Source organism: Ailuropoda melanoleuca, chromosome 8 (assembly GCF_002007445.2).
Source record: "Ailuropoda melanoleuca isolate Jingjing chromosome 8, ASM200744v2, whole genome shotgun sequence".
NCBI classification, from domain to species: domain Eukaryota; kingdom Metazoa; phylum Chordata; class Mammalia; order Carnivora; family Ursidae; genus Ailuropoda; species Ailuropoda melanoleuca.
The window spans coordinates 123,055,218-123,079,312 of NC_048225.1; the positions used below are offsets into that span (position 1 = coordinate 123,055,218).

Below are 24,095 nucleotides of genomic sequence, written 5' to 3' on the forward strand. Positions count from 1 at the left end.
TCTGCCAGGATGACATCCCAGTTTCACTGATTATTAACAAAGGCCAACGCGGTAAGAAACTTTTCCCGTCATTCAGGCAGCAAACAGAAGGACAGGATTTGAGCAGACGGTGTCCTGGCCCCACACTAGAGCACCTCAGTGAAGGGGTGGGATCTTTCCAATCTCTGATACGAAAGCCCAACACTCTGATCCCATCGTAGGGGGCAGAACGGGGACACCCCCACCCCATGAGGTCCCCGACCTGATCTCCAAACCCTGTGAGTGTGTTACCCTTACAAGGCAAAGGGGGCTCCGCCCTGTCCTTCAATTACAGGCTCTGAGATGGGGAGATGAACCTGGATCGTTAGGGGAGGACAGGAAGGAGAGGCCCATGTACTGACAAGGGTCCCGGTGATGGGAAGGGGAAGGAAGGAAGGTCAGAGCAGAGGTCACAGGGCCGGGACTGCTGGCTCGGAAGATGGCAGGGGGTCCGGGGCCCAGGAATTTAGGCAGCCTCTAGAAGCTGGGAAAGTAAGGGCACAGATTCTCTCCTAGGGCCTCAAGAAGGAAAGCAGCCCTGCCAACTCCTTGATTTAAGCCCCATTTCAAAATTTTGACCTCCAGAACTTTCAGACAATAAACTTGAATTGTGTTAGGCCTGTACATTTACAATAATCGGTTACGGCAGCCATGGGGAATCACAGGGCCATACTAAGGTAACGAGAGAGGGGTCTGCGTTGCCACCTAAGCTGTTCCGAGGTAGACGTGCCAGCCCTGAACTTGAGAAGGAAAAGGAGTACTGACAAAGGAACATGTGATGCTGCGGGAAACCTCACAGGGAGAGGGTTATGCACAGGGGGATGGGATGCCGTGGCTTACTGGCAGCAACGGGGAGGAAAGGCGGCAGGGACAGGAGGCCCTCGCAAGGGCTGACACTGCCCATATAGCCTGCCAGCCCGCCCAGGACCGGATATTCTCCCAAGACAGCATCCAGGGCCATTTCACATTGGGGGTTTTCTCCCCTTGAGAAAAGGTTCTGGAAGAGTCAGCAATACCAGAAGGGAGCTATGGGAGAAGGGAGGGCTTAGCCACTTCCTGGTCACCAGCCATTTTGTTCAAGGCCACCTACCCAAGCCTATGCCTGAGCAGCCACATTTGAGAAATCGAGTCACCACTAGACAGAAAACTCTGATTCCACACAGGACCCCCGTGAAAGCTGTTCACAGCGTGGCCGAGAGTTCATCCAGCCCACAGCCAGAGAAGCCTCAACAGGAGACCAGCCATCCCCAGCGCATCTGGACGCAAGCACACACGCGGCTGCGGGTCCAGGCTACACTAGCTTCCATTAGGCTGTGTCACGTTTCTATGGCAGGGATCCGTCCCTTGGTCTTTTCACAGCCAGAAATCTGGTCTTTGGCCACAAGGACAGCTGTCTGTCCCCTTTCCCCGCACCAAAGCCCCAGCAAGATGCCTCTCTCCTTCCCCTCCTGAGGCTCCCCTTCTAGAAGCTACAGGTGGTTCCAAAGGTGAGGAAGTCACGGAACAGCAGGTGCCACACCGGAGCCCACAGCATTCCTCCTTCCCACCACCCCCCCACCAGAACCTCCCTGCGTTTCACTGCCTAATGCTCACATGGTTATCATCGAAGATTAATTTTCTCAGTCAGTCAAGTTAAGTCTACTGAGCACAGGCTGTCATGCTGACAGCCTGAAAAGTCACTCAAGTGCTGCAAAGAGAGGGATGAGGTGCCCAAGAACGCAGGGAGGGACAAAATGACCTGGGGGGGGGCCCTCCCCAAGGAAGTGAGGTTCGCACTGAAATCTGTAAGACAACACTGGCCCTTAAAAGGACTTACATGATGCCACACGGTGTCTCTTGGGGTGTTTATCTGCATTTACAAAATGCTTTGAAACCCAAAGGAAGGTATAAAAATGATACAGATGAATATAAACAGCCCTTTATGGGTTACAAAGTATCTTTTCATGCATTATCCCAGATTTGACAACAGCACCGACGAGACATGAAGTCTCATCCTCTCCCTCTTATAAGCGAGGAAGCGGAGATTAACGGTTACACCTTCTATCAAGAAGACTCACACCCCAACTCTCACTAGTCGTCACTGAGAGCTCTAACTGCACAGTGCGCTTTCCCAGGGAAGCTAAAAAGGGCAGGGACAGGGACTGGTGATCACACTGGGAACAAAAGACATGCAAATCACAGCAAATATTTGCCTGCTACATTCCCCTCCACACACAGCAGGCACGGCAGTGCAAAGCCAGCAGGCCGGACCCACCCTTCCTCCCCTTCCACCAGAAACCTTCAAGCAAGCAGCCCCAGTTCAAACCAAACCAACCCTGGGCTCACACAGAACTTCTCTCAACTCTGTTGACGGTTCTCAAGCTGCTCAGCTGGGGGAGGGTGGTCCGTATCCCCTCCTCTCTCCTCTCCTTCCAACTGGCACCTGCTTGGACACCGGGATCGTTGGTAGACAACAAGCAGGACAATCATCCAGTGCTTCCGGGGAGTATAAGCTTCCCTCCTGCCTGGGCTGCTCCAGGGATCAGAGGGTAACATGCGAATCCCCACACCAGGCAGCGGGCAGGGTGGGGAAAGGACCAGGGCCAGAATCAGAAGGCCTGCTGGGTTGGTCTGGGCTCCCACACTTGCTTCTCCTCCCTCGTAGACCACAAGCAAGGCAGGTGGGATTGACTGAACAGGCCCCCATAGATGTCCACATGCTAACTCCTGGACCCTGGGATTGTTAGCGTATGTGGCAAAAAGGACTTTACAGATGTAAGAATCAAAAGATAGGAAGATTATCCTGGACAATGCAGGGGGCCCAGCGTCATCACAAGGGCCCTTGTAAGAGGGAGGCAGGAGGGTCAGAGTCAGAGGAGAGGGTGTGGAGATGGAAGCAGAGGTCAGTGATGAGAACACAAGACAAGCACCGTGGGCAGCCTCTGGAAGCCAGAAAAGGCAAGGAACAGATTCCTAAAGCCTCCAGAAGTAACAGAGCCCGGTGAGACTTCTCAGTCTAGCCCCCATGATGCATTTCAAATTTCTGACCTCCAGGACCATAAGCTAATGAGTCTGTGTGGTTTTAAACCAGTAAGTTTGTGGTGATTTGTTACGGAAGCAATAGCAAGTCCTCCCTGTTTCCTCAAACTGGGCTAGATCTCCAGTTACACACTTCCTAACTTCTTGCCCCTCGCCTAATAACCTAGACAGTTATTCGTGTGCTTGTCTCGTCCACGGCCAAATACCAGCACCTAACAGAATATTCGGATGTTAGCAAAGCTCAAGAAATAGCTGCAGAATGGAGGAATGAACGGACTCACGTACGTCATGCTGGTAGACACTGAGCCAGGTGTCCCCGTCCTCCTCGTCTGCCCCATCTGCCTACTTCTCACACAGGAGAGCAACCAGGAACACGCAGAGCGATCAAATATATGCGAATGCAGGATTAAGTTGTAAATGGAGGAGTTCTAAATAACGCTCGAGTGAAAGAGCAAAAGGAAGCACTCAACACCCTTCCCCAGCAAAGTGGGGCTGGCTCTCCTGCTCCTCGAGTCTTCCTCTGCCACCTGCCGGGTCTCAGGCACTCATTAAACACCCTGCCCTGGGAGCAGGCCAACCCTGCCCACCAGGAGCCTAAGCTAGGGCTGTATGCCCAGGCAGAGGACACCAGGGACCAGGGCAGGCTGGAAGGGGCTCTACTTGGGGAGCAGCAGAGAAGCAGAAGGTGAAAGGTTACACTCAGGAGAGATCTTCTAAGAAGTCCTGATGACTCACTCCACGTAGGTGCCACCTCGTACCAAGAACGGTGTGACACTGAAGCTACAGATATTCACAACCCCAAACCCAGTCCTCAGAAGTACAAGGAACCCCCCATGCCCTGGCATGGGGCAGTTCGGCCAGCAAGCCTTGGTGACAGCAGGCAGCCTGGCAATCCACTGTGAATGCTCTGCTTCCTGACCCCCCCCCGAAGAACCCCCCCCCATGCTTAGTGCTTCCCACCCCAACAGATCCTTTCCAGAAAAGGAAGCCCATCTATTTAAAGATCCAGGATCAAGAAGGCACACATTACCAAAAAAAAAAAAAAAGAAAGAAAGAAATCTTGAAACCCTTGTGTACCATGGGTGAGAATTTTAAATGATACAACCATTATGGAAGAAAATACAAAACATTAAAAATAGAATTGCCATATAATTCGGCTATCCCATATCTGGGTATAGAGCCAAAAGAATTCAAAGCAGGATCTCAAAGAGATATTTGCACATCCATGTTCACTGCAGCATTATTCATAAAAGCCAAAAGGGAGAAGAGACCCAAGTGCCCATCAACAGATGAATGAATAAAGAAAATGTGTTAATTATATACATACAATTGACTAGTACACAGTCTCATAAAGGAAGGAAATCCTGTCACATGCCACAGCAGAGATGAACCTCAAGGATATTATGCTAAATGAATTAAGCCAGTCACAAAATGACAAATACAGTAGGATTCCATTTATGAGGTATCTAAGCAGCCAAAATCATAGAAACCAGAATATAAAGGTGGTTGCCAAGGGCTGGGGGAAGAGGGAAAGAGAACTGGTGCTTCATACAGAGTTTGTTATGCAAGAGGAAGAAGTTTTGGAAAGATCATGGCACGATGTGAACACCAGCACTGAACTCCACATTTAAAAATGGTCACATTTAATGTTGTGTTTTTTAAACATTTTAAAAATCTTGAAAGTACATTATAATCGGAAAAAGAAAAAAAAAAATACCCAAAACAGGGAACATAAATTTTAAAAGAAAATCTATACAGCCAGAGAACAAATGAGAAATAGACTGGGGGGGGGGGGCAGCAGGGGGAGGGGAGGGAAGAAGATGAAGAACACGGGTCAAATCAACACAGTCGGGGCATCTGCGTGGCTCAATTGGTTAAGCGTCTGCCTTCGGCTCAGGTCATGATCCCAGCAACTTGGGCTCGAGCTCCACATCTGGCTCCCTGCTCAGCAGGGAGTCTGCTTCTCCCTCTCCCTCTGCCCCTCACCCCACTCATGCTTTCTCTCTCTCTCTCTCAATAAATAAATAAATAAAATCTTTAAAAACAACAACAAATCAACAAAGTCCACATATTCAGTGCAGAGTCCACACCACAGTGGGGAACTGAGGAAGGAAGAAGGGCCAATACACCTGCTGTGGCCCCAGCCCTGAGGATGAACGTGGCCCCCCTCCGGCCAGCCACTTCTCCTTCTGTGGGCTTCCTTCTGTGTGCACTGCCCCACCCTCCATCCCGTGCAGAGCACCGGAGAGATTGGGGAAACGAGCACGTAAAGGGTTTGGCAAGGCCCCCAGATGTAAGACACCGTGATCCTTATCACAGCAGCTTCTCGGAGGTCCAGCCCTCTGTGCTGGCCACGCTGGGAGGCCTGCATCTTCGAATCTGCAAGAGCATCCAGCCACCCAATCCCCAAAGTGTCCTGCCCAGCGTTGGCCTGGCACCAGGCCACATACAAAGAAAGTCAGGAATAGTCCTTTACACAGAAATCCCAGGCCTTGGTTCTTGACAACTGTAATTACAGCCAAAACAGCTCTTGAAAGGGAGAGAGGCAGAGAAAACAGCAGCCTGGACCGAGCAGTGAATTGGGGGTTTCGGAGTAAAACACACAGCCAGAGCGCTCGCTGTTATGGCGGCCCGTCTAAACAAGGGCCCGGCCAGCCAGACCAAGCAGCTTTCTGGCCAATGTATTTCTCCCTCTAATTTAATGAGCTGCTTGCTCATTAAGCACTGGAAGCAGGTCACAGGGACAGGAGCTCCTGGCGCAGGGCCACGCGGGCTAACAGGTGACGAGGGCAGGGGAGACGGGGCCGCTCCAGCCCCGCAGGCCCCCAGCTCCCAGGGCATGACCAGTCCTGCCAGACACCCCAGCCCTCCACAGCTTTGAGGAGAGGTTTTCCGCACAGGTAAGCTCTGTTCCTTCTACAAAGCGGTGCTTCTGTCTGCACTCCCTCACTGGGGAAGTTCCATGTCCCAACCCTTTGGTTCACCAACTGGGCCCACATCACCCACATCAGCGTCAAAGAGCCGGGTCCCAGAGGGGGCAGCACCGTGCTGGGTGGGACCTAGAACAACTTACTTAGCCTCCCCACCTACAAAACATGACACTATCCTCACCTTGTCTAGAGCAGTTGCAAATAATAGATAATAAATTATTTTCTACACTAAAAGGCCAACTGAAGTACCTGACACGTAGTATCACTCCTGACAGCTAATATTAACAGTGATATGACTCTAATTATGATAAGGGTATTAATAACAATGTATTTCCTGTGTCTTAGTCAAATATGAAGAAAAGAGGGACGTTTCTGGTGAAACCCCAAGGACAGGCCAGCCCCAGGTCCAGCCCCTCATAGCTGCAACAGTGCCAAGCTCGGTGAGAGCAGGTGGCCAACCCAGCCACGGGAAGCCCCACCCAACACCCCCTTGTCAAGGCTGCTGTGCTCTCTATCTGAGCGGGAAGGCGAAGGAAGAAAAGAGGAGAGGCCTGGGATACACTGAATGGCAAGCCTGAAGCCACAGGGACGAAGGATCTCACGTGGGCTCTTGAGACCAAGTGGGGTACTGCACTCAGGCCACATGCCCACCACTTCCTAGACACGGTGACCCCTCACAACCCCTCCGAGCTTCAGTTTAATCTCAAAAATGAGGGTAACAAGACCCCCCCCACACTCCACAACTTGCTGTGACCACTGAACGAACCCATGTGTAAGGGCTTTGAAGCAACTCCCACATCGATGAAAAACGGCATTTTTTTTTAATCGTTTCGACAAATTCAACTTAAAAAATGCTTAAGGACTGGGAGGATCAAGGCAGTGAAAAAGTTAACTTTAGTTGGTTTTTTTGTTTTGTTTTGTTTTTTTTGAAGTGGGCTCCACACCCATAATGGAGCCCAATGCAGGGCTTGAACTCACGACCCTGAGATCAAGACCTGAGCTAAGATCAAGAGTCAGACGCCTAACTGACTGAGCCACCCAGCCACCCCGAAAAAGTTATTTTAATAAGCTAATGGACTGCTCAGAGAAACAGGAGCAAACATACTAATTTTCTTCCCCAAACTGCTGACGCTGAACTGGGGTTTCTGTGGATGGGATGAACTGGCTGGAAATAAAATTGGCAAAAGCCAACTGAAGCTCCCAACATCTGCTATAGTTTCTCCATTTAGGTAGTAGATTCTTCTGGAGGCAAAGAGCCCAAACCAGGCTACACCCAGGATGACCGATCCAGCCACCTCCAACACCCATTCTCTCCAAAAAGTCCTGCAAATTCCATTCGACCAATCCCAAACCTACCTTCGAAATGTACAATTTTAAAGCAGCTTCTATTTCAATGCAGACCACACGGATAAATTCCTTCACTGTGATCAGAAGACAACTTAATTCTTGTTCAATCCCTGCTCTGTGTATCAGAGTCAGAAAGCAACAGGCTGGAATGTTTACCAGACTCTGCTAAAAGATCCCCAAAATGCTAGACAGAGGAGAACGTACACACTTTCGGAGCCTAAAGCAATGGACCACGGAAATTTTGCCTGAAATTCCACATTTGTTCTTAAAAATACAAGTCAACCTTCTTATATACCATAGTAAATTGCTTTACTTTTTTAATGCTTTGAGCCAATTAGCAACTAATTCTCAAACATTTTCCCTAAAATCTGAATAACTAAAGATCCTTCACCATTCTCACTCACTCCCCAGCAGACCGCACACGCCCTCAAGCTACGTGCATCTCCGTTTCAGAAGCAACAGGCCAGGAAAGGGGGGAGCAGAGTGTCCCTCCAGCCATCACATCCATCTTAACCTTAGCCTTTAATCAAGATCAATCACCCAACTCAGAACGGCTTCCCTGGAGACTACACGGAGCAGGGTCTGGGGTTTGCCGTGGGTGCAGCCACCCACGCCGGTACCCCCAGCACCATCCAAAGGGCCGACAACGAAGATGCTGGGGTCTGACTCCACACAGCCCCCTCTCCAGCCACTCACCCGGATCCGGCGCATGGCAGCCACGATCTCCACTCTGCTGTTGGGCCTCGGCACATCCAGGCTTCCGACGTACTGCAGGGAGGAAGCAAGCACTCAGTGAGAAGAGGGTGGCGAGGGTGTCGGCTCACAGAATGTTAGCAGGAGGAGGACATCCAGTTAAGCTCTCTCTTTTGCAGAGGAGGAAAGAGCCAAAGGGGCGTCTTGTTCGGGGACGACTTCTAACTTCATAAAGAACTAAACAAGAGACCACTGCTTCCTCTTCCATCTGGCTCCTGATCAGAAACGCGGTGGAGCCCGGCGCTCCACTGAGCAGGCTCCTGAGTCCGGAAGACTTGGGCGCGCTCAATCCCCCACTGCTGTCCTTGGGGCAGGGTACTTTGCCTTTGTCTCTTTGGTAAAATGGGATTTGGGGAAAGATCAAATGACAGAAGGTATAAATCTCTTACACAAAGATGCTTTGTTTATATTACAGCATCCTGCCCCCCTCAAAAAGGAATATATGTTGGTTTGTTTTTGTTTTTGTTTTTTTCAATTAATGGCATTTCAGTGAGTTAGCCCTGGATGTTATAGAGACCTCATACACTTGACTAAGCTCCTAACTGGAGGAAAGGAACACACTAATTATATCTTTAAAATACAATCTTCTAAAAAAAAAAAAAATTAATCTCCTAAAACTTTTGAGTTATTTTTAAAACCAAATGACACTGAGGTCAATGTTTAATATACAGATACTTCCTCATAGTACACTATTCAAATAAAGCAGAAATACACAGAGCAAAAGAATTAAGTTCCCCCCCCTTGATAGTTTGACACCTCTTACTGTGCACTGATGGACACATACATTCACAGACACAAAGGAATTTATTATACATAAAAAAGTTTCACTCTTCACATTGTTCTGCATGTTGGGTTTGTTTTTGTTTACTCTAAATACAACTTGGACATTTTGCTCTGCCAATGCATATATGACGGCACATGACCTGTGATGGCTCCCCTGACAGACACCTACCCTCTGTCACGAGTAACAACACTGCTTCCATGACCCCATCATCTACAGAGCTCGGAGCTCATCCAAGGAGCTCTGTAGGTTGGACTTCTACAAGTAAGATTGCAAGATCAGAAGTACAGAAATACCTTGAGATCATTCCTTAGTAGGATGAAACAAGAAAAGAGGGGGGACATCTTTTAAGCACATACAATATCAGTTCTCCATATACGCCAACCTGTTCCATACTGACCTACTAGGTCTGCCTTCCCTTTTACATTCGGATTACATAAAATAGCCTGAGGGATGTCCTAGAAATTAACAGACCCAAAATAACTTAAAAGTCTACCTAAGCAAAGACTGCATTCATAAAAGATAAGAAGACAGCCCGTATTTCCTATGGTTACAGGAAGAGAAAGTTCTTTCTGAAATTTGGAGCTAAGGCTAGCCCCAGTACGGAAGGTTCCAAAAGCTAAATACTGCAAAGGATTTCCCCCAGGGAGTGATCCATTCTGTGCTCATACCCTGAGGCACAACCCCAGCAGCCAGGGGTAAGCCGTGAGCGCACTGCCCTCTGGGCCCAAGGCCGACAGCCCCACCACAGCATGAAGGAGCAGTGTACCGGTGGATAAAGCACCTGGCAACTCGCTCGGGTACATGAAGCCCCCTGGATCGAAGAGTGTGGTCGGATTTAAACATGGTTGGGGGTTCTCCCCTCCGAGTTCTGCTAGAGCCCTGCGGCATCATTCAGCATGTCTGTGACCGACACATTCCAGAATGACACGAGGCCTGGGGTTATGACTGCCCAACTTCCCAGGAGCTCCGGCAGTTTCTATAGCGTCCCGGGCCCTGCACACCTGGAGGCTCCTGCCCTGAACTCCGAGCACTCAGACCTTCAGGGGCTCATGTTCCCTCAGTCATCATGTGAGAGCCAGGACCTCAAGACCTAGCAAGGTCACTCGTTACAGTTGAGCCTGGACTGTCCCCCCACACTGACCCCTGCCACAGCAGGAGGGCCTGCTGCCCAGTGAGATCCACTCCGGAGCCGGAACACAAATGCCCAGAGGGGACCTATCCCCACCCTGCTACCTCCACCCAGCCCATCTCTCCCCCTGCAGAAAGGAGGCTGCTGGGCAGAGAACTCCGAAGCAGTCAGGAAACATGAGGTGCAGGGAGGAGGAGAGAGAGGAGAGGTGGCTTTCTGGCTTTGGACAGGTTTCCTTAAAAGGAGCTCACACGAGAACACCCAAACTCTCCACCTGTTAGGGCCTCCCCCACTCCATCCGCCACCCCCCATGCTGGTACGCGTGTTCGCACACACCCTACACTTTCACACGCACATGTGCTCACACACTACACGTGCCACATGTACACAGGCCCCACACACACACTCCTCTCACACTCACTGCACATACTCAGAGCTTAAGTCCATTCACACCATGCACACCCACACTGGACTGCCTTCCTTCCCAACTGTGAAGCCCTAAATCTGCCTTTCTGAGAATCCGTCCAGAGCAGGCAACCCACAAGAGATGCCCTCAGGGTCAAACAGATTAAAAGGAAACCTAAGGCATGGTTCAGGTCCATATCTAGTCAAAAGCTAGATAGTCACACTAACGACATGAGTCACAAGGCAGGAGCACAGTGCCAGGGGAGCAGGGGGAGGTCAGAAAGCCCTCTCCTCGGGGCAAAACCAGTCCGGAAAGTCAGTGCTGCCGTAGGGGCAAGTGTGACCTCACAACCACCTGTGTCAAGCACAAAGCATGACCACCTCCACAACGGACTGCAGTCCATCGGGTTCTTGATCTTGAGACAGAGTGAGTGCAGGACCCAGTCCGGGCCCAGACCCACCTGCTAGAGGCTGGTCCTTACAACTGCTCAACTTCCATGGCCAAGCTTGCCATCATTTCTGGGGTGAATGGGACAGAGGCTCCCCACACTACTTTGGGAAGTTGGCTCCCAGGCCTGAATCCCATCCACCTGCCGAGCTAACAGCCTTTCAAGATCCTGGCTTCTGTCACCTCCTGCAGCTATCAGGCAAAATCCTGCCTTCGGCCAAAGGCTGACACACAGTGACAGGTTCTCGCTCAGAAACGGCATCCCCTCTCTCTGCCTCTCCTGCTGGACCCTGGGTGCCGAGGCTCCTATGGCAACACAGGCAGGTCGGTTCCATGCCCAGGAATCGAATTGTTTCCAGAAAGGAAACTCGTGCTCTCTCTCCCCATCGCCCACACCGTGCTCCTCACCGGGGCTTCCTCGTCTTGATTACCAGCCCCCAGAACATCCACGGGTCGGTCGTTCAAGCCTGAAAGCTGGGGGTCATCCTGCAACAAGCTTCCCCACTTCTCCCTCCCACACTGCCACTACCTCATCCCACAAAACCCTTCCTTCTGACTTCATCTACACAGTGTCCCCTCACCGTTCTCTCCACTGTCCCCAGGGCCCCTCCAACCCCTCCCCACGAGGCTGTCAGAGTGAGCATTCTCCAATGCAAACGCTCTTGCATCACCCCTTAAGAATCCCACCCGCTTGCTGCCAACTGCTCTGAAGAGACCCATCAGAGTCCTCGGCGTGGCTCCCACTGCCCGTGTGGCCTACACCGCACGGCTTCCTCTCACACCACCGGCCCCTTCGTTGTTGTGAAAGGCCTCTCTACATGTGCCCTTCCCTGTACATGGAACGCTCCTCTTCTGCCCTCTCTCCCCAGTCCTCCACCATCCATGGTCCTCAACACATGGCTGCATACAGAACTTCCTCATCACTGGTGAAACGCGACTACCTGGCCGGAATCCTCCAAGGAGGAACATATTCACCCCCGCGCTCCAAGGAGGGGCAGGAGAGGCCTGAGCCCTGGACTCTGACTGGTGCCCCAGCATCAGAGGCAGCGGCCAGCTTCCTCCCATCAGCCAGCCCAGCCCGTGGGGTGCCCCCACTGTGATTCTATAAACTCACCTGACTTCCGTGCCGGCACCTGAGCTGGACCCAGGTGCTCCTCCGGCAGCACACGCCATTCCTGGCTTACCCTGGGATGAAGTACATCAGACCTTTCTGTCGGTGGATTCTTAGCCACCTGGCATTCTGTAAGGCTTCTGCAGGATTCTGTAGGAATCCCTGCTGCGGGGCATCTCATAGGGCTGCTATTCAGAACTACCACCACAGAGCTTGAGGGGAGAATAAAGTAGTTTTAAAATATCCAGGCCTACTTCTTTTTCATCAGCATCAAGAAGAAGAAAAAAAAAACTTATTAGAAGGAAGATGCACTTTGTAGCAGGTAATCAAGATACAAGATCACCGGTGTTCGTCTTATCTGCGGCTTCATCTTTCAGATAAGCAGGAGGTAGCTGCAAATAAGGTTAAACCAAAGGACTTCGGGTATTTTTTGTAAGTTTCTCGACAACCTCAGCCTTGGTGGTAAATTAATACCTCCTGAAATTACTTTCATTTTCTTGCTTCCACTTTCTGGAGATTAACTCCTAGAGACACTGATAAACTGCCCTGTGTGTAGGGTCTTCTGGTCCGTGAATCACAGCACTAAAAAGCAGCAAGACCTAGCAGCCACCCATGGACTTGTTAGACATTCTGCCATCACCTTCTCCAGGAACTCCCTTTAATTTACAAGGTTTCTGTCAACTATTTCCAGAGACTTAAAAAAAAAAAAAAAAAAAAAAAGAATCACATACACAAAACTGATATATGAGTCAAAAATAAATGTATCAGATGATTCTGCCTCTGATAACATTGGAGGAACTGTATCATGGGACTAGGCCTCCAACAAGCAATAAATATCAAGTCTGGGTGAGATTAAAAAAAAAAAAAAAAAGCTTTGCGGAGAACGTACAAGGAGTGAACTGAAACACCAAGTAGGATGTTAGTAACGACGTATCAGTATCAGTATTGACTCAGTCGTAACCAATGCACCGCCCTAATGCAAGATGAGGGGAAACCACGTGTGTATGGGGGGTGGAGGGTGCGGAGGCAGTAAGGGGTATATGGGAACTTGGTCTTTGCCTCCCAATTGTTCTGTAACCCTAAAACATGAAGCCTGTTACTTGAAGTCATAAAAATAAGCTTGCAGGCACTGGAGAGAGACCGACAACAGGCAGGGCTTGGCAGGGAATCAGCCGTGAAACGCAGCGACTGCCCCACACGAGGCTTGGTTTGTGTGGTTTGCACAGCTCCAGCTGGCTAGAGCTCGGGCCCAGAAGCCCAGACAGCCTGTGGGGTCAGGACACCAGAGATGGGACAGCCAAAGGAACCAGAGAATGGGGGGCAGAAATCGCCAACAGAAGGGGGTCCTCCAGGGTGACCCCCGAATCATGTCAACCCTAGCCAGACCCGTGGGTGACCTCCGAACGACACATTTGCATGGGAGATTCCAAGGAGCCCAGGAGAAGGTGGCAGCGGCCCACCCCAGGAGTGGCAGATTTAGGACTTAGGACCAACCACATTAACCATCATGGAGAACAAAAACGAACACTCTTCAGAGGAGAATAGCAGAATCTTGTGTCAAAGGTCTGTTAAAGCCCTACTGACTGGCCAGCATGGGCAAGGCCACAGGGAAAGGCCACAGGGCTATGTTTTCCTGGGGGCAAAAGACAAGGGCCCCCATAAAGGGGTACAATGTAAAGGTCCCTAGATTCTGCCTTCCCAGCTCTGATCTTCTCTTTGAAAACCATGTAGTTAAACAGCCCCAGGCCACGGCAAACGCCAGGTGACATTCAGGAGGAAGCCCCTCCTGTCAGAGAAGGGCAGTGAGGCCCAAAGCAGACAGCAGAACACAGAGGAAGGGCTAGGTCTCCCCAGCTCCTGACCTCCTTGCCTACATCTGGGCAGGTGCTCTCCTTTCAGGTCCAAATCCAGCCTGGCTTCTGTTCTGTCACCCTGCCTACCTTCTCATATCCTCCCCCTCACCCCCCGGTTTCCTGGCCCCACTGCGTCCTCTTCTCAAAAACATACCCAAGCAGTCTGATACCCTGCTGGAATCTAGAAACCACCGGGGGGGGGGGGCCCCATCTGAACTAGTCCCTTAACCAATCCTGTCTTGATACTGTCTAAAAACTTAGAATCAGGGGCTGCTGGGTGGCTCAGTCGGTTAAGCACCTGCCTTTGGCTCGGGTCATGATCTCTGAGTCCTGGGACCGAGCCCCATATTGGGCTCCCTGCTCATTGGAAAGTCTGCTTCTCCCTCTCCCTCTGCCCCTCTCCCCTGACTCTCTCAAATAAAATCTTTAAAAATTTAAGAAAAATAAAAACTTAGAATCATAGAACAGAGGACTTCAAATCCAAAAGGAACCTTAGGAAGCATGTCCAAGAAGACATCACAAAGAACAGTGAAAGAGGAGCATGTAAACGGTACTTAGCAGGGTATCCTGCCAGTCCTTCCTAAACGTCCGTCACTATGACCCACCCAAGCCCTTTTTCCCATTCGCCCTTTGGTTTCCTTCCCGGCATTTTACGCGGTCTGCAGTTGCGGGGTGTGCCTCACCCACACGGTCCTCACCGGCCTCCCACAGGGGAACGGGAGCTCCTGCAGGGTCAGCACCTTGCCCTCTCCGTCCCCATCTCCCCAGCCCTCAGAACAGGGCCCGGCAGAGTAGCACTCAAGTGTCTGCCGAGTGCAGGAGGGGGCGAGAGCAGCCCACGCCCGTTCGGGGAGCTGCCCAAGCCACAGACCTGGGGCCAAGCAGCCCACTCGGCCCGCTCCAGGCCGGCACCACCGCTCCAACGGGAAAGTTCCTCCCCGCCTCCAAAAACGGCTCTTGGTGCCCAGCTGAGCATCCTGCTGAGCGGGATTATGAATGTGACCTGGGTGAAAGTTCTCGCCTCATTTAGCATCGAACAAAGCAGCATTAACTGCTGGCAGCTCGGCCCCAGATTCCAGGGCACACACTCAGCCAATGACCTTCTACTAACCGCTCTGGGGGAGGGGAGGAAAAACGTCGCCTCCGGGTGTCACGGCCCCACTTCTGCAGCCTGCTCTGTGCTCTCCAGGTGTGGAGGTGTGCGGGAGGGGCATGGGAACTTAGAAGTCCCCGTATGGACATTTACCAGTGTCCTCACCCCTGACGGCACCAAGGCAGAAGCCGCCTCAGGGCAGGTTCCCCAGCCCTCCTCTCCCTATACACACACACACACACACACACACACACACAGAAAAGCTTCCAAAATGCTTGAAATGCAGCTGCACACCACATCTTTATTTATTTGTAGTCTAAGAGGAAAGAGGCATTTATATTTCTTCCTCTCTCCCAGCCCATCCAAAAAAGGAAGTACTATTTGAGGGCCATCTGACGTGACTGTGTCACTATTGATCAGGGGCTCAGCGGGGGCCGATGAATGTGCCGGAGATCACAGCAGAATCCTTCCTGCTCCTCACATGAAGGGGCTGGGTGCAAAATCATTGTGGTGACTTGTCTTTATGCTAATGCCATGCGCCCCTCCCCTCCGCACGGGACAGAGGGTCGGACTGAACCATCCAGCGAGCCCACGGAGAGGCTCTTTGGGTTCTTTTAGTTCATTAGCAAAAGCTTGGATGGGTTGGCCCGATTATTTCGCTTTATTATGAGGATCTGAAGGATCTGGGCAAAGGGGCGAGAAAAAGCAGTAAGACAGAAAAAAATGTTCTGGTCTTTCAACTACCAGCTCCTGAATGAAAGCCTCAGCCCACATGAAAATCTGGCTCGCGTCACAGAGGCAGGCGAGCGGCAGAGGCCAGGAAGCACGTTCTACCCTGTCCATGTGGGAGGCTTTCTTGGCCCGTGGCTTACTTCTCCTCTGGGGGGATAAAAAAGGACAAGGGGGACATGGTGACAGCAAAGCGAAACGCTGACCCAGGCTATGTGATAATTAAGTCAACACCTGTGAAACAACCAGGTAAACCAGGAATGGGAAGATGAACAAATACCACAAGATCAGAGGAAAAGTCAGACTCCAAGGACAGAGCTGAAGTGGCCATAAAGGGCCATTTGATCCAAACCTTCATTTTACAGAAGGCAAAACTGGGGCTCAGAGAGAATCGAATCACAGCTGTGAGTGGCAGGATCAGAACCAACGTGCATCTCGCTACCACACACCGCCCCCCCCCCACCCGATACAGCGGCAGGGTGACAGTCTGTGTTCCACCAAGGCCTGGTTCATGACCTTGAACTCAGGTGGAGCTAGATGCGGAGGCCTGTGTACCGGCACCCGAATGGTCGGGAGCTCAAAAAACAAGGAACCACCGCAGGGCAAGGGTAAAAAGCCAAGGGCTCACTCTCGGATTCATCGAAGGACTTTGGGAATGGAACTGTGGAAACAGAGAAGACCCCAGAGATGATGCTGGAAAGAGATCCCTCGATTCTCCACACAAAGAACACAGGCATTCACCCTGGGGCAGCACCAACATTCGGTACCAGCTGAATTCTGAGTATTTAACCTCTCCAAGCCTTGGTTTCCTCCTGGGAACACGGCCGGTATATGCACTGCCTCAACATCCGGGTTGTCCTAAGAATCAAAAGTAGATAACGCAGATGAAAGTTCCATAGTTTCTAAAATACCACATAACCGGCGTGCCTGGGGGGCTCAGTCGGTGAAGCGTCTGCCTTCGGCTCAGGTCATGATCTTGGGGTCCTGGGATCGAGTCCCGTGTCAGACTCTGCTCAGTGGGGAGCCTGCTTCTCCCTCTCTCTCTGTGATCTCTCTCACTCTTGCTCTCTGTCGAATAAAATCTTTTATAAAAAATACCACATAAAGACAGGATATTCTTTGTATCATCACATTCTTGCTTTATGGGCCAACAAGGCGTTGAAGATACAGAATTCATGGCTTTACAATAATCGCCTCTAGGATTCTCACAGACTAATGACTGGACAAAGCAAAAGGTGATCCAAATGCCATGGAGTCAATGGAAGGTGGAACCAAGAATTCAGTCCCACAGGCTCAAACAGGAGTGAGGAGGGGAGGGGTGAATGCTAGGAACAGAGTGTGACTAGGCCGCATGGACAGCTGATAAACTCCCTCACCCCTGCAGCAGGAGTGGCTCCTCACCGGGTAGGAGCGGTTTGAGGTAAGCACCTGGCCACATTTCCCTCCCTACTGACTGAGCCGTGACCTTCCCAGAGCCAGGGATGCAAAAGTTCTAACCCACTCATCGTTTATCAGCATCACAGAATGAAACCCCACAATTGAGTAAAACTTCCAGATAACTGGCAGGTACCCCGTTGAAATACCCAACGTTTCTCTATTTTGAATAGTCTTGAGTAAAATCATCCTAAAATATATCATACTCTGCCCTAACAACTGAGAGTCTGTGAGTTAGAACTCAACACATTTCTTCAGGATTCAGAATAACCATTAAATACATCATTTACTGTGTAAGTCCTACGGCAGTGAAAACAGGCTCCAGATTACTATTATGCCTTATGAGTCCTTGAGGCTGATTTTAGAATTGAATGCATCCTACACTGTTAACGGCAAGAATGGTAACAACAGGCTATATATGCTTCTGCCTTTAACAATAACTGTCCCAAATCCTCAAGAAAGTACTAGCAAGACAAATCCACCAACCTATAAAAAGGATTATACACGGTGGCCAAGTGTGATTTATCCCAAGAATGTAAGGTTGGCTAAACATAGGACAGTTAACATACCGCTTAATAAAATAAAGATCAAAGGCCATTCAGTCAACCCAACAGACAAGAAGTATTTGATAAAATCCAATATCCTTTCATGATGAAAATACTCAAACTATGAGCAATAGGAAACTTCCTCCACCTAATAAAGGGCAATAAACCAACAAATGAACCACAGCTATCATCATGCTTAAGGGTGAAAGACTGAATGTTTTTCCCCCTAAGATCCGGACCATGTCAAGGAGGTCTGCCCTTATCACTTCTATTCAACATGATCTGGGAGTACTAGCCAGCCAATCAGGCAAGAAAAAGAAATAAAAGGCATCCAGGTTTGAAAAGCAGCAGCCAAACTACCTATTCATAGATGACATGATCTTGTACATTAGAAATCCTAAGGAATACGTACATACACACACATACACACACACACACACACACACACACACAGAGTCAAAGTCAGTCAGAGTCAGAGTCAGAGTCAGTTAGAGTCACTCAGAGTCAGAGTCAGTGGAGGAGTTAAAAGTGAAATTAAGAGGGTTGCCTGGGCGGCTCAGTCAGTTGGGCGTCTGCCTTCGGCTCAGGTCATGATCACAGGGTCCTGGGATTGAGTCCCACATCAGGCTCCTTGCTCAGCAGGCAGCCTACTTCTCCCTCTACCTGATGCTCCCTCTGCTTGCACACGCATGCGCACTCTCGCTCGCTCGCTCTCACTGGCATAGAAATAAAATCTTTTTTAAAAAATGAAATTAAGAAAACAATTCCAGGGGCGCCTGGGTGGCACAATGGTTAAGCATCTGCCTTTGGCTCAGGGCGTGATCCCAGCGTTCTGGGATCGAGCCCCACATCAGGCTCCTGCTGTGAGCCTGCTTCTTCCTCTCCTTGCTCCCCCTGCTTCTATTCCCTCTCTCGCTGGCTGTCTGTCTCTATCTCTGTCAAATAAATAAATAAAATCTTTTAAAAAAAAAAAAAATTCCATTTATAATAGCATCCAAGAAATAAAATACTTAGGAATAAACTTAACAAAAGAGCACAAGAGCTATACTCTAAAGATTAAAAAACACCTCTGCAAAATTCAAGACGACCTAAATCAGCAGGAAGACTTTCCATGTTCATGGATGGGAAGACTTAAGATGGAAACACTCCCCAACCGACCTACAAATTCAATGCAACCTACTAGAATCTATAACCTGTTTACCAACTAGCACTTCTTACATCAAATGTGTGGATCTTCCACACCAACTAATTCTCCGGCTCTCTGCAAATACCAACTAGGTGCCCTAACAATTTGCTCAATTCTGACACTCAGTACCCAGAGTTAGCACATGCCCACAGGTTAAGAGTTCAGCCCCACCAAACTGCTCCCCACCTTCAGACACTGGTCAGAAGTCCTGAGCCCCCCATACTTCTGATCAACCATCTATAAGTCAGGGATTCCTGTGATCCCCTCACAGGTCCAATAATTTGCTTTAACAGCTCACAGAACTCAGGGAAACACTTAAGTTACCATTACCAAATTATTATAAAGGACACAAGTCAACAGCCAGAAAAAGAGGGACACAGGTGGGTGGGAAGGGGCAGAGAGCTCCGGGTAGCCTCTCTGGGCAGGCTACCCTGCCAACACCTCAATGTGTTAACCGACTTAGGAGCTCTCCAAGCCCATTGCTTACGGTTTTTATGGAGGTTCCACTACACAGGCCTAATTTAGTCACTGGCCATTGAGACTGAATTCAATCTCTAGCCCTGCTCCCTTCCCCTAAGGTCAGGAAGTGGGGCTCCAAGTTCCAACCTTCCAATCACATGGTTGGTGCCTCTCTCCCAAGCAGCCCCCATGCTGAAGCTTCTAGGGGCCCACTAAGTCACTTCATTACCATCAGCTCACAGTAAGGTTGAAGGAGGCTTCTTATGAACAACAAAAGATGTTCTTCTCACCCTTATCCTTCAGGAAATTTCAAGTGTTTTTAGGAGCTCTGGGTCTGCAAGCAGGAACCAAATGCATATTTATTGCATTACAGTATCACAAAATCCAATCGGTTTTTCTTGCAGAAATCAACAAGCCAATCCTAAAAATTCATGTGGAAATCCAAGGGATCCAGAACAGCCAAAACAATCTTGGAAAAGAACAAAGTTGTAGGACTCAGACTTCCCAATTTCAGAAATCACTACATAATTACAGTAATCAATACAGTGTGGTACCGATATAAAACTGGACATATGAATCAACGGACTAAAATCAAGAGTCCAGAAATAAATCCTTAACTCTATGGCCAACTGATTTTTGACAAGAGTGTCAAGACAATTCACTGGAGGAAAAAAGATGGTCTTTCCAACAATGGTGCTGAGACAACTAAATATCCAAACGCAAAAGAAGTTCTTTCCTACCACACACTATTACATACAGTTAACTCAAAATATAGCACACATCTAAGTGTTAAAACTACAAAATTCTTAGAAGAAACCATAGGAGTAAATCTTGATGAGCTTAGATCGGGCTTAGGTTTCCTAGGGCACAAAACGCACAAACAGAAGAAAAATAAACTGGACTTAAGAACACTTGTAATGGGAGAAAATATTTGTAAGTCATATCTGAGAAGGGACTCTCATCCAGAATAGAACTCTTACAACTCAACAATAAAAATCAACCCGCATAGGGGCGCCTGGGTAGCGCAGTCGTTAGGCGTCTGCCTTCGGCTCAGGGCGTGATCCCGGCGTTCTGGGATGGAGTCCCACATCGGGCTCCTCCGCTGGGAGCCTGCTTCTTCCTCTCCCACTCCCCTGCTGTGTTCCTTCTCTCGCTGGCTGTCTCTCTGTCACATAAATAAATAAAATCTTTAAAAAAAAAATCAACCCGCATTAAAAAAAGGACAAAGGCTATGAATAGACATTTCTCCCAAAAAGATAAATGGCCAATAAGCACATGAAAAAATGCTGAATCATGAGTCATTAGGGAACTGCAAGTCAACACTACAATGAGATACACTTCACACCCACTAGGATGGCTAAAATAAGCCCCAAAATAACAAGTGTTAATGAGGATATGGAGAAATTGGAATCCTCATACATTGCTGTAAAAATAAATACTGCGGCCACTTTGGAAAACAGTTTGGCAGTTCCTCAAAAAGTGAAACAGAGTTAACACAGGAACCAGCATTTCCACTGCTAGGTGTGCACCCTCCAAAAACTTGTCCATGAATGCTCATAGCCACATTGTGCATAACAGCCCCCAAAATGGAAAAATCCCACATGTCAAACAACGCATGAATGCACACAGAAAATGGGGCATAACCATTTATGATGATGAAGATGAAGAAGAAGAAAAGGAATGGAGTGCTGACACATGCTACAGCATGGATAAACTTCAACATTAGGCCAAGTGAAAGAGGCGAGTCACAGAAGACTACACATTATAGGAAATGTCCACAACAGGCAAATCCATAGAAACAAAAAGTAGATAAGCAGTTGCCAGGAACTGGGAGATCAATGACGGTACTTTTCCTTTGGGAGGATGGAAAAAGCCTGCAATCCTACAGTGGTGGTGGTCGCACAACAGTGTGAATATACGAGAAACCACGGAGTCGTACATACTTAACACAGTGAATTGTATGGTATGTAAATTTATCTCAATAAAACTGTGATCTTCAAAACACACGCATGAAAAATAACCGTTGTCCTTTTGATTTGCTGTGGACAGGAAAGGAGAAGTACAACTAAACTGGGTTCTGAGAGAGCTTCCGAAGTGCTCTCTTTAAGGCAAGGCTGTGACCCTCCCCAGCCCCTCTGGCTGCTCAAAGGCTCTTCTGGGCTGTTCTGCATTGCTGGCTGTCATCTAGATGCTTAAATTCATCAGATAAAGCCTTCCTAGGGAAAAAAATGAGCTATAACTGTCCTGAATTTTAGTTCTCGTTCCAGAAGATCTATTTCCCACCCCCAAAGACTATGCATTTTCCCCACACTGTAAGAGTATAGCAATCTCATTTCATATTCCTACTCTCCAATGCAATAAAACGAAAATCAGCTCACAAAATAGATTATTTCTGTCTCATGCTGAACCTTCTAAAGCAAAGAGTCCCAACGCCATGACATTTCTGGGACTGCCTGGGTGAACCAGGCTCACTAGGGTGATCCCAAAACACAAACGGCACTAATCTCCTAGGCAGGAATGGACTCTTTTTAAAGACACAGCAAGAAAAAAGATAAAATAATGTATTATACATGTTGCAACTCAGAAATTCCAATATTCAAGACCATGACTGAAAGAGGAAGAAGAAAAGAAAAGGTCAGGCTGTGATGAGATTAAGAAAAGCAAATAGATTTCAGGGTTGGAAGGGACAATAAACACAGATCATGTTGCCTGACATCCCCCTCATACTCATACACATATACACACCTGGAATTTTTTAATTTATTTAAATTCAATTAATCAACATAGTGTATTGGTTTCAGAGGTAGAGTTCAGTAATTCATCAGTCTTATATGATGCCCAGTGCTCATTACATCACATGCCCTCCTTAATGCCCATCACCCAGTTACCCCATCCCCCCCCCACTGTCCCCATCTCCTCTCCAGCAACTCTGTTTCCTATGATTAAGAGTCTCTTATGGTTTATCTCCCTCTCTGATTTCGTCTTGTTTTATTTTTCGCTCCCTTCCCCTATGCTGCTGTTTTGTTTCTTAAATTCCACATGTGAGTGAAATCATATTTTTATCCTTCTCTGACATCTTTTGCTTAGCATAATACCCTCTAGTTCCATTCATGTCATCGCAACTGGCAAGATGTCATTTTTTTTTGATGTCTGAGTAGTATTCCATTGTGTATATACAGACCACACCTTCTTTATCCAGTCATCTGTCGATGGACATCTGGGCTCTTTCCATAGTTTGGCTATTGCGGACACTGATGCTATAAACATTGGGGTGCAGGTGCCCCTTCAGATCACTATATTTGTATCTTTGGGGTAAATACCCAGTAGTGCGATGCTGGGTCGTAGGGCAGCTCTATATTCAACTTTCTGAGGAACCTCCATACTGTTTTCCAGAGTGGCTGCACCAGCTTGCATTCCCACCAAGAGTGTAAGAGGGTTCCCCTTTCTTCACACCCTCGCCAACATCTGTCGTTTCCTGACTTGTTAATTTTAGCCATTCTGACCGGTCACACCTGGAATTTTAACCTCTTCTATAAATGCCTGCCATGTCATCAACCAGCCAATACTTAAACACCACTCCTGATAAAGAGATCACTACCTCAGACAACAGCTGTTAGAAAGCTCTCCCGTCTATGACAAGCAAACATGGTCTCCGGGAAGATGCAGAGGCTATTCTGTCCTCGGATATGTGAAGGCACTTCTCCTCACCCCAGCAGCCGCAGGCCTTGTGTTCCGCACATCCTAGCTCTTCTGATCTCTAGAGTTCAAAGGGCATCAGGGATAAGGCTTCACCACTCTCCTTAGAAAGATGTCTCAGATGCTAGCAGCTCTACTGAGCACCACACGAGTGCCCTCTGGCAGGCTGGGGCAGGAGGAGGGGGCAATCCAAACGAGGATAAAGTGAAGAGTAACAAAGTCAATGAAAAGGAGCCAGGGAGGGAAACCAGAGGTGCCCAAGAGGGCCAGCTGCCCCAGCAAGCTGTGCTCTCACCCTGACACCAACCAAACCCTGAGCAGCAGTGGGCATGGGAGCTCCAGACAGACACCCGAGTCCCTCCCTGCATGGCTCAGCCACTAGGCTGCCCTGGTCTCTAATCCGTGTACAATGCAGACCACGGATACTGGTTCCTTCTTCTCACACAAGAGTTGAGAAAATAGAGGTATCGTGTACTTTCTCTCTGAAAGGAGAAATAATACAGAGACAGACCAGTTATTACTAAGAACAAGGGAGACAAAGTTCGTCTCTAGTGACTTTCACTTCTTGCTTTCGATCCTTTCCCTCATCTTTCCAAGTAGCCTGTATCCAGCCTTCCTTCCCGGGCAGCAGGGATCCTCCCCGTGATTTCTTTCCCCTCTTCCCTAGATCAGTGTTCCAAGTCCCTCCCCCCACTCTACACACAGCTAGCTAGTTACATAAATTAACCCATGGTAGGACAACATTGGCAGCAAATGGCCTAATTACTTAGCCCAGCCAGGTGATGCATGTACCTTCACAGCATCTCATGGAAACCGAATATCTTCACGTGCTAGTCACCGGCCAGTCTCCAGCCCTGAGCATCAGATCAACAGAGTGGGTATTTGGGGACAGGGATGCCTTCTAACTGAAGACTTCAAATCACAACATGGAAGCTTCCATCTTTTCTGCCCAAGGGCAAATGGTGGTTCTGCACAGAGAATTAGAAGCTGGGATTATGGACTCATAAGGGAGGTAGTAAGGGATAGCAGAAAGAACCCGGACTTTGGACTCCAATCTGGATAAATATCTGGGCTTCGGATTGTTCTATAAAATAGGACACAGTCTCCCCTCCTTGCAGAGCCAATGTCAAGATTCAAGGAGATAATGCACATAAAAT

General features: G+C 48.9%; 1 protein-coding gene across 2 annotated transcripts in view; it reads right to left on the reverse strand.

The window, feature by feature from the left end:
- The window catches only part of C8H1orf226 (chromosome 8 C1orf226 homolog), a 272,104-nt gene that overhangs the window by 212,842 nt on the left and 35,167 nt on the right, over positions 1 to 24,095 (reverse strand). For both annotated transcript variants that reach the window (XM_034667243.1, XM_034667244.1), the window contains exon 2: positions 8,010 to 8,081. In XM_034667243.1, the coding sequence (XP_034523134.1) occupies positions 8,010 to 8,081 (72 nt within the window). The remainder of the gene's footprint in view (positions 1 to 8,009; positions 8,082 to 24,095) is intronic.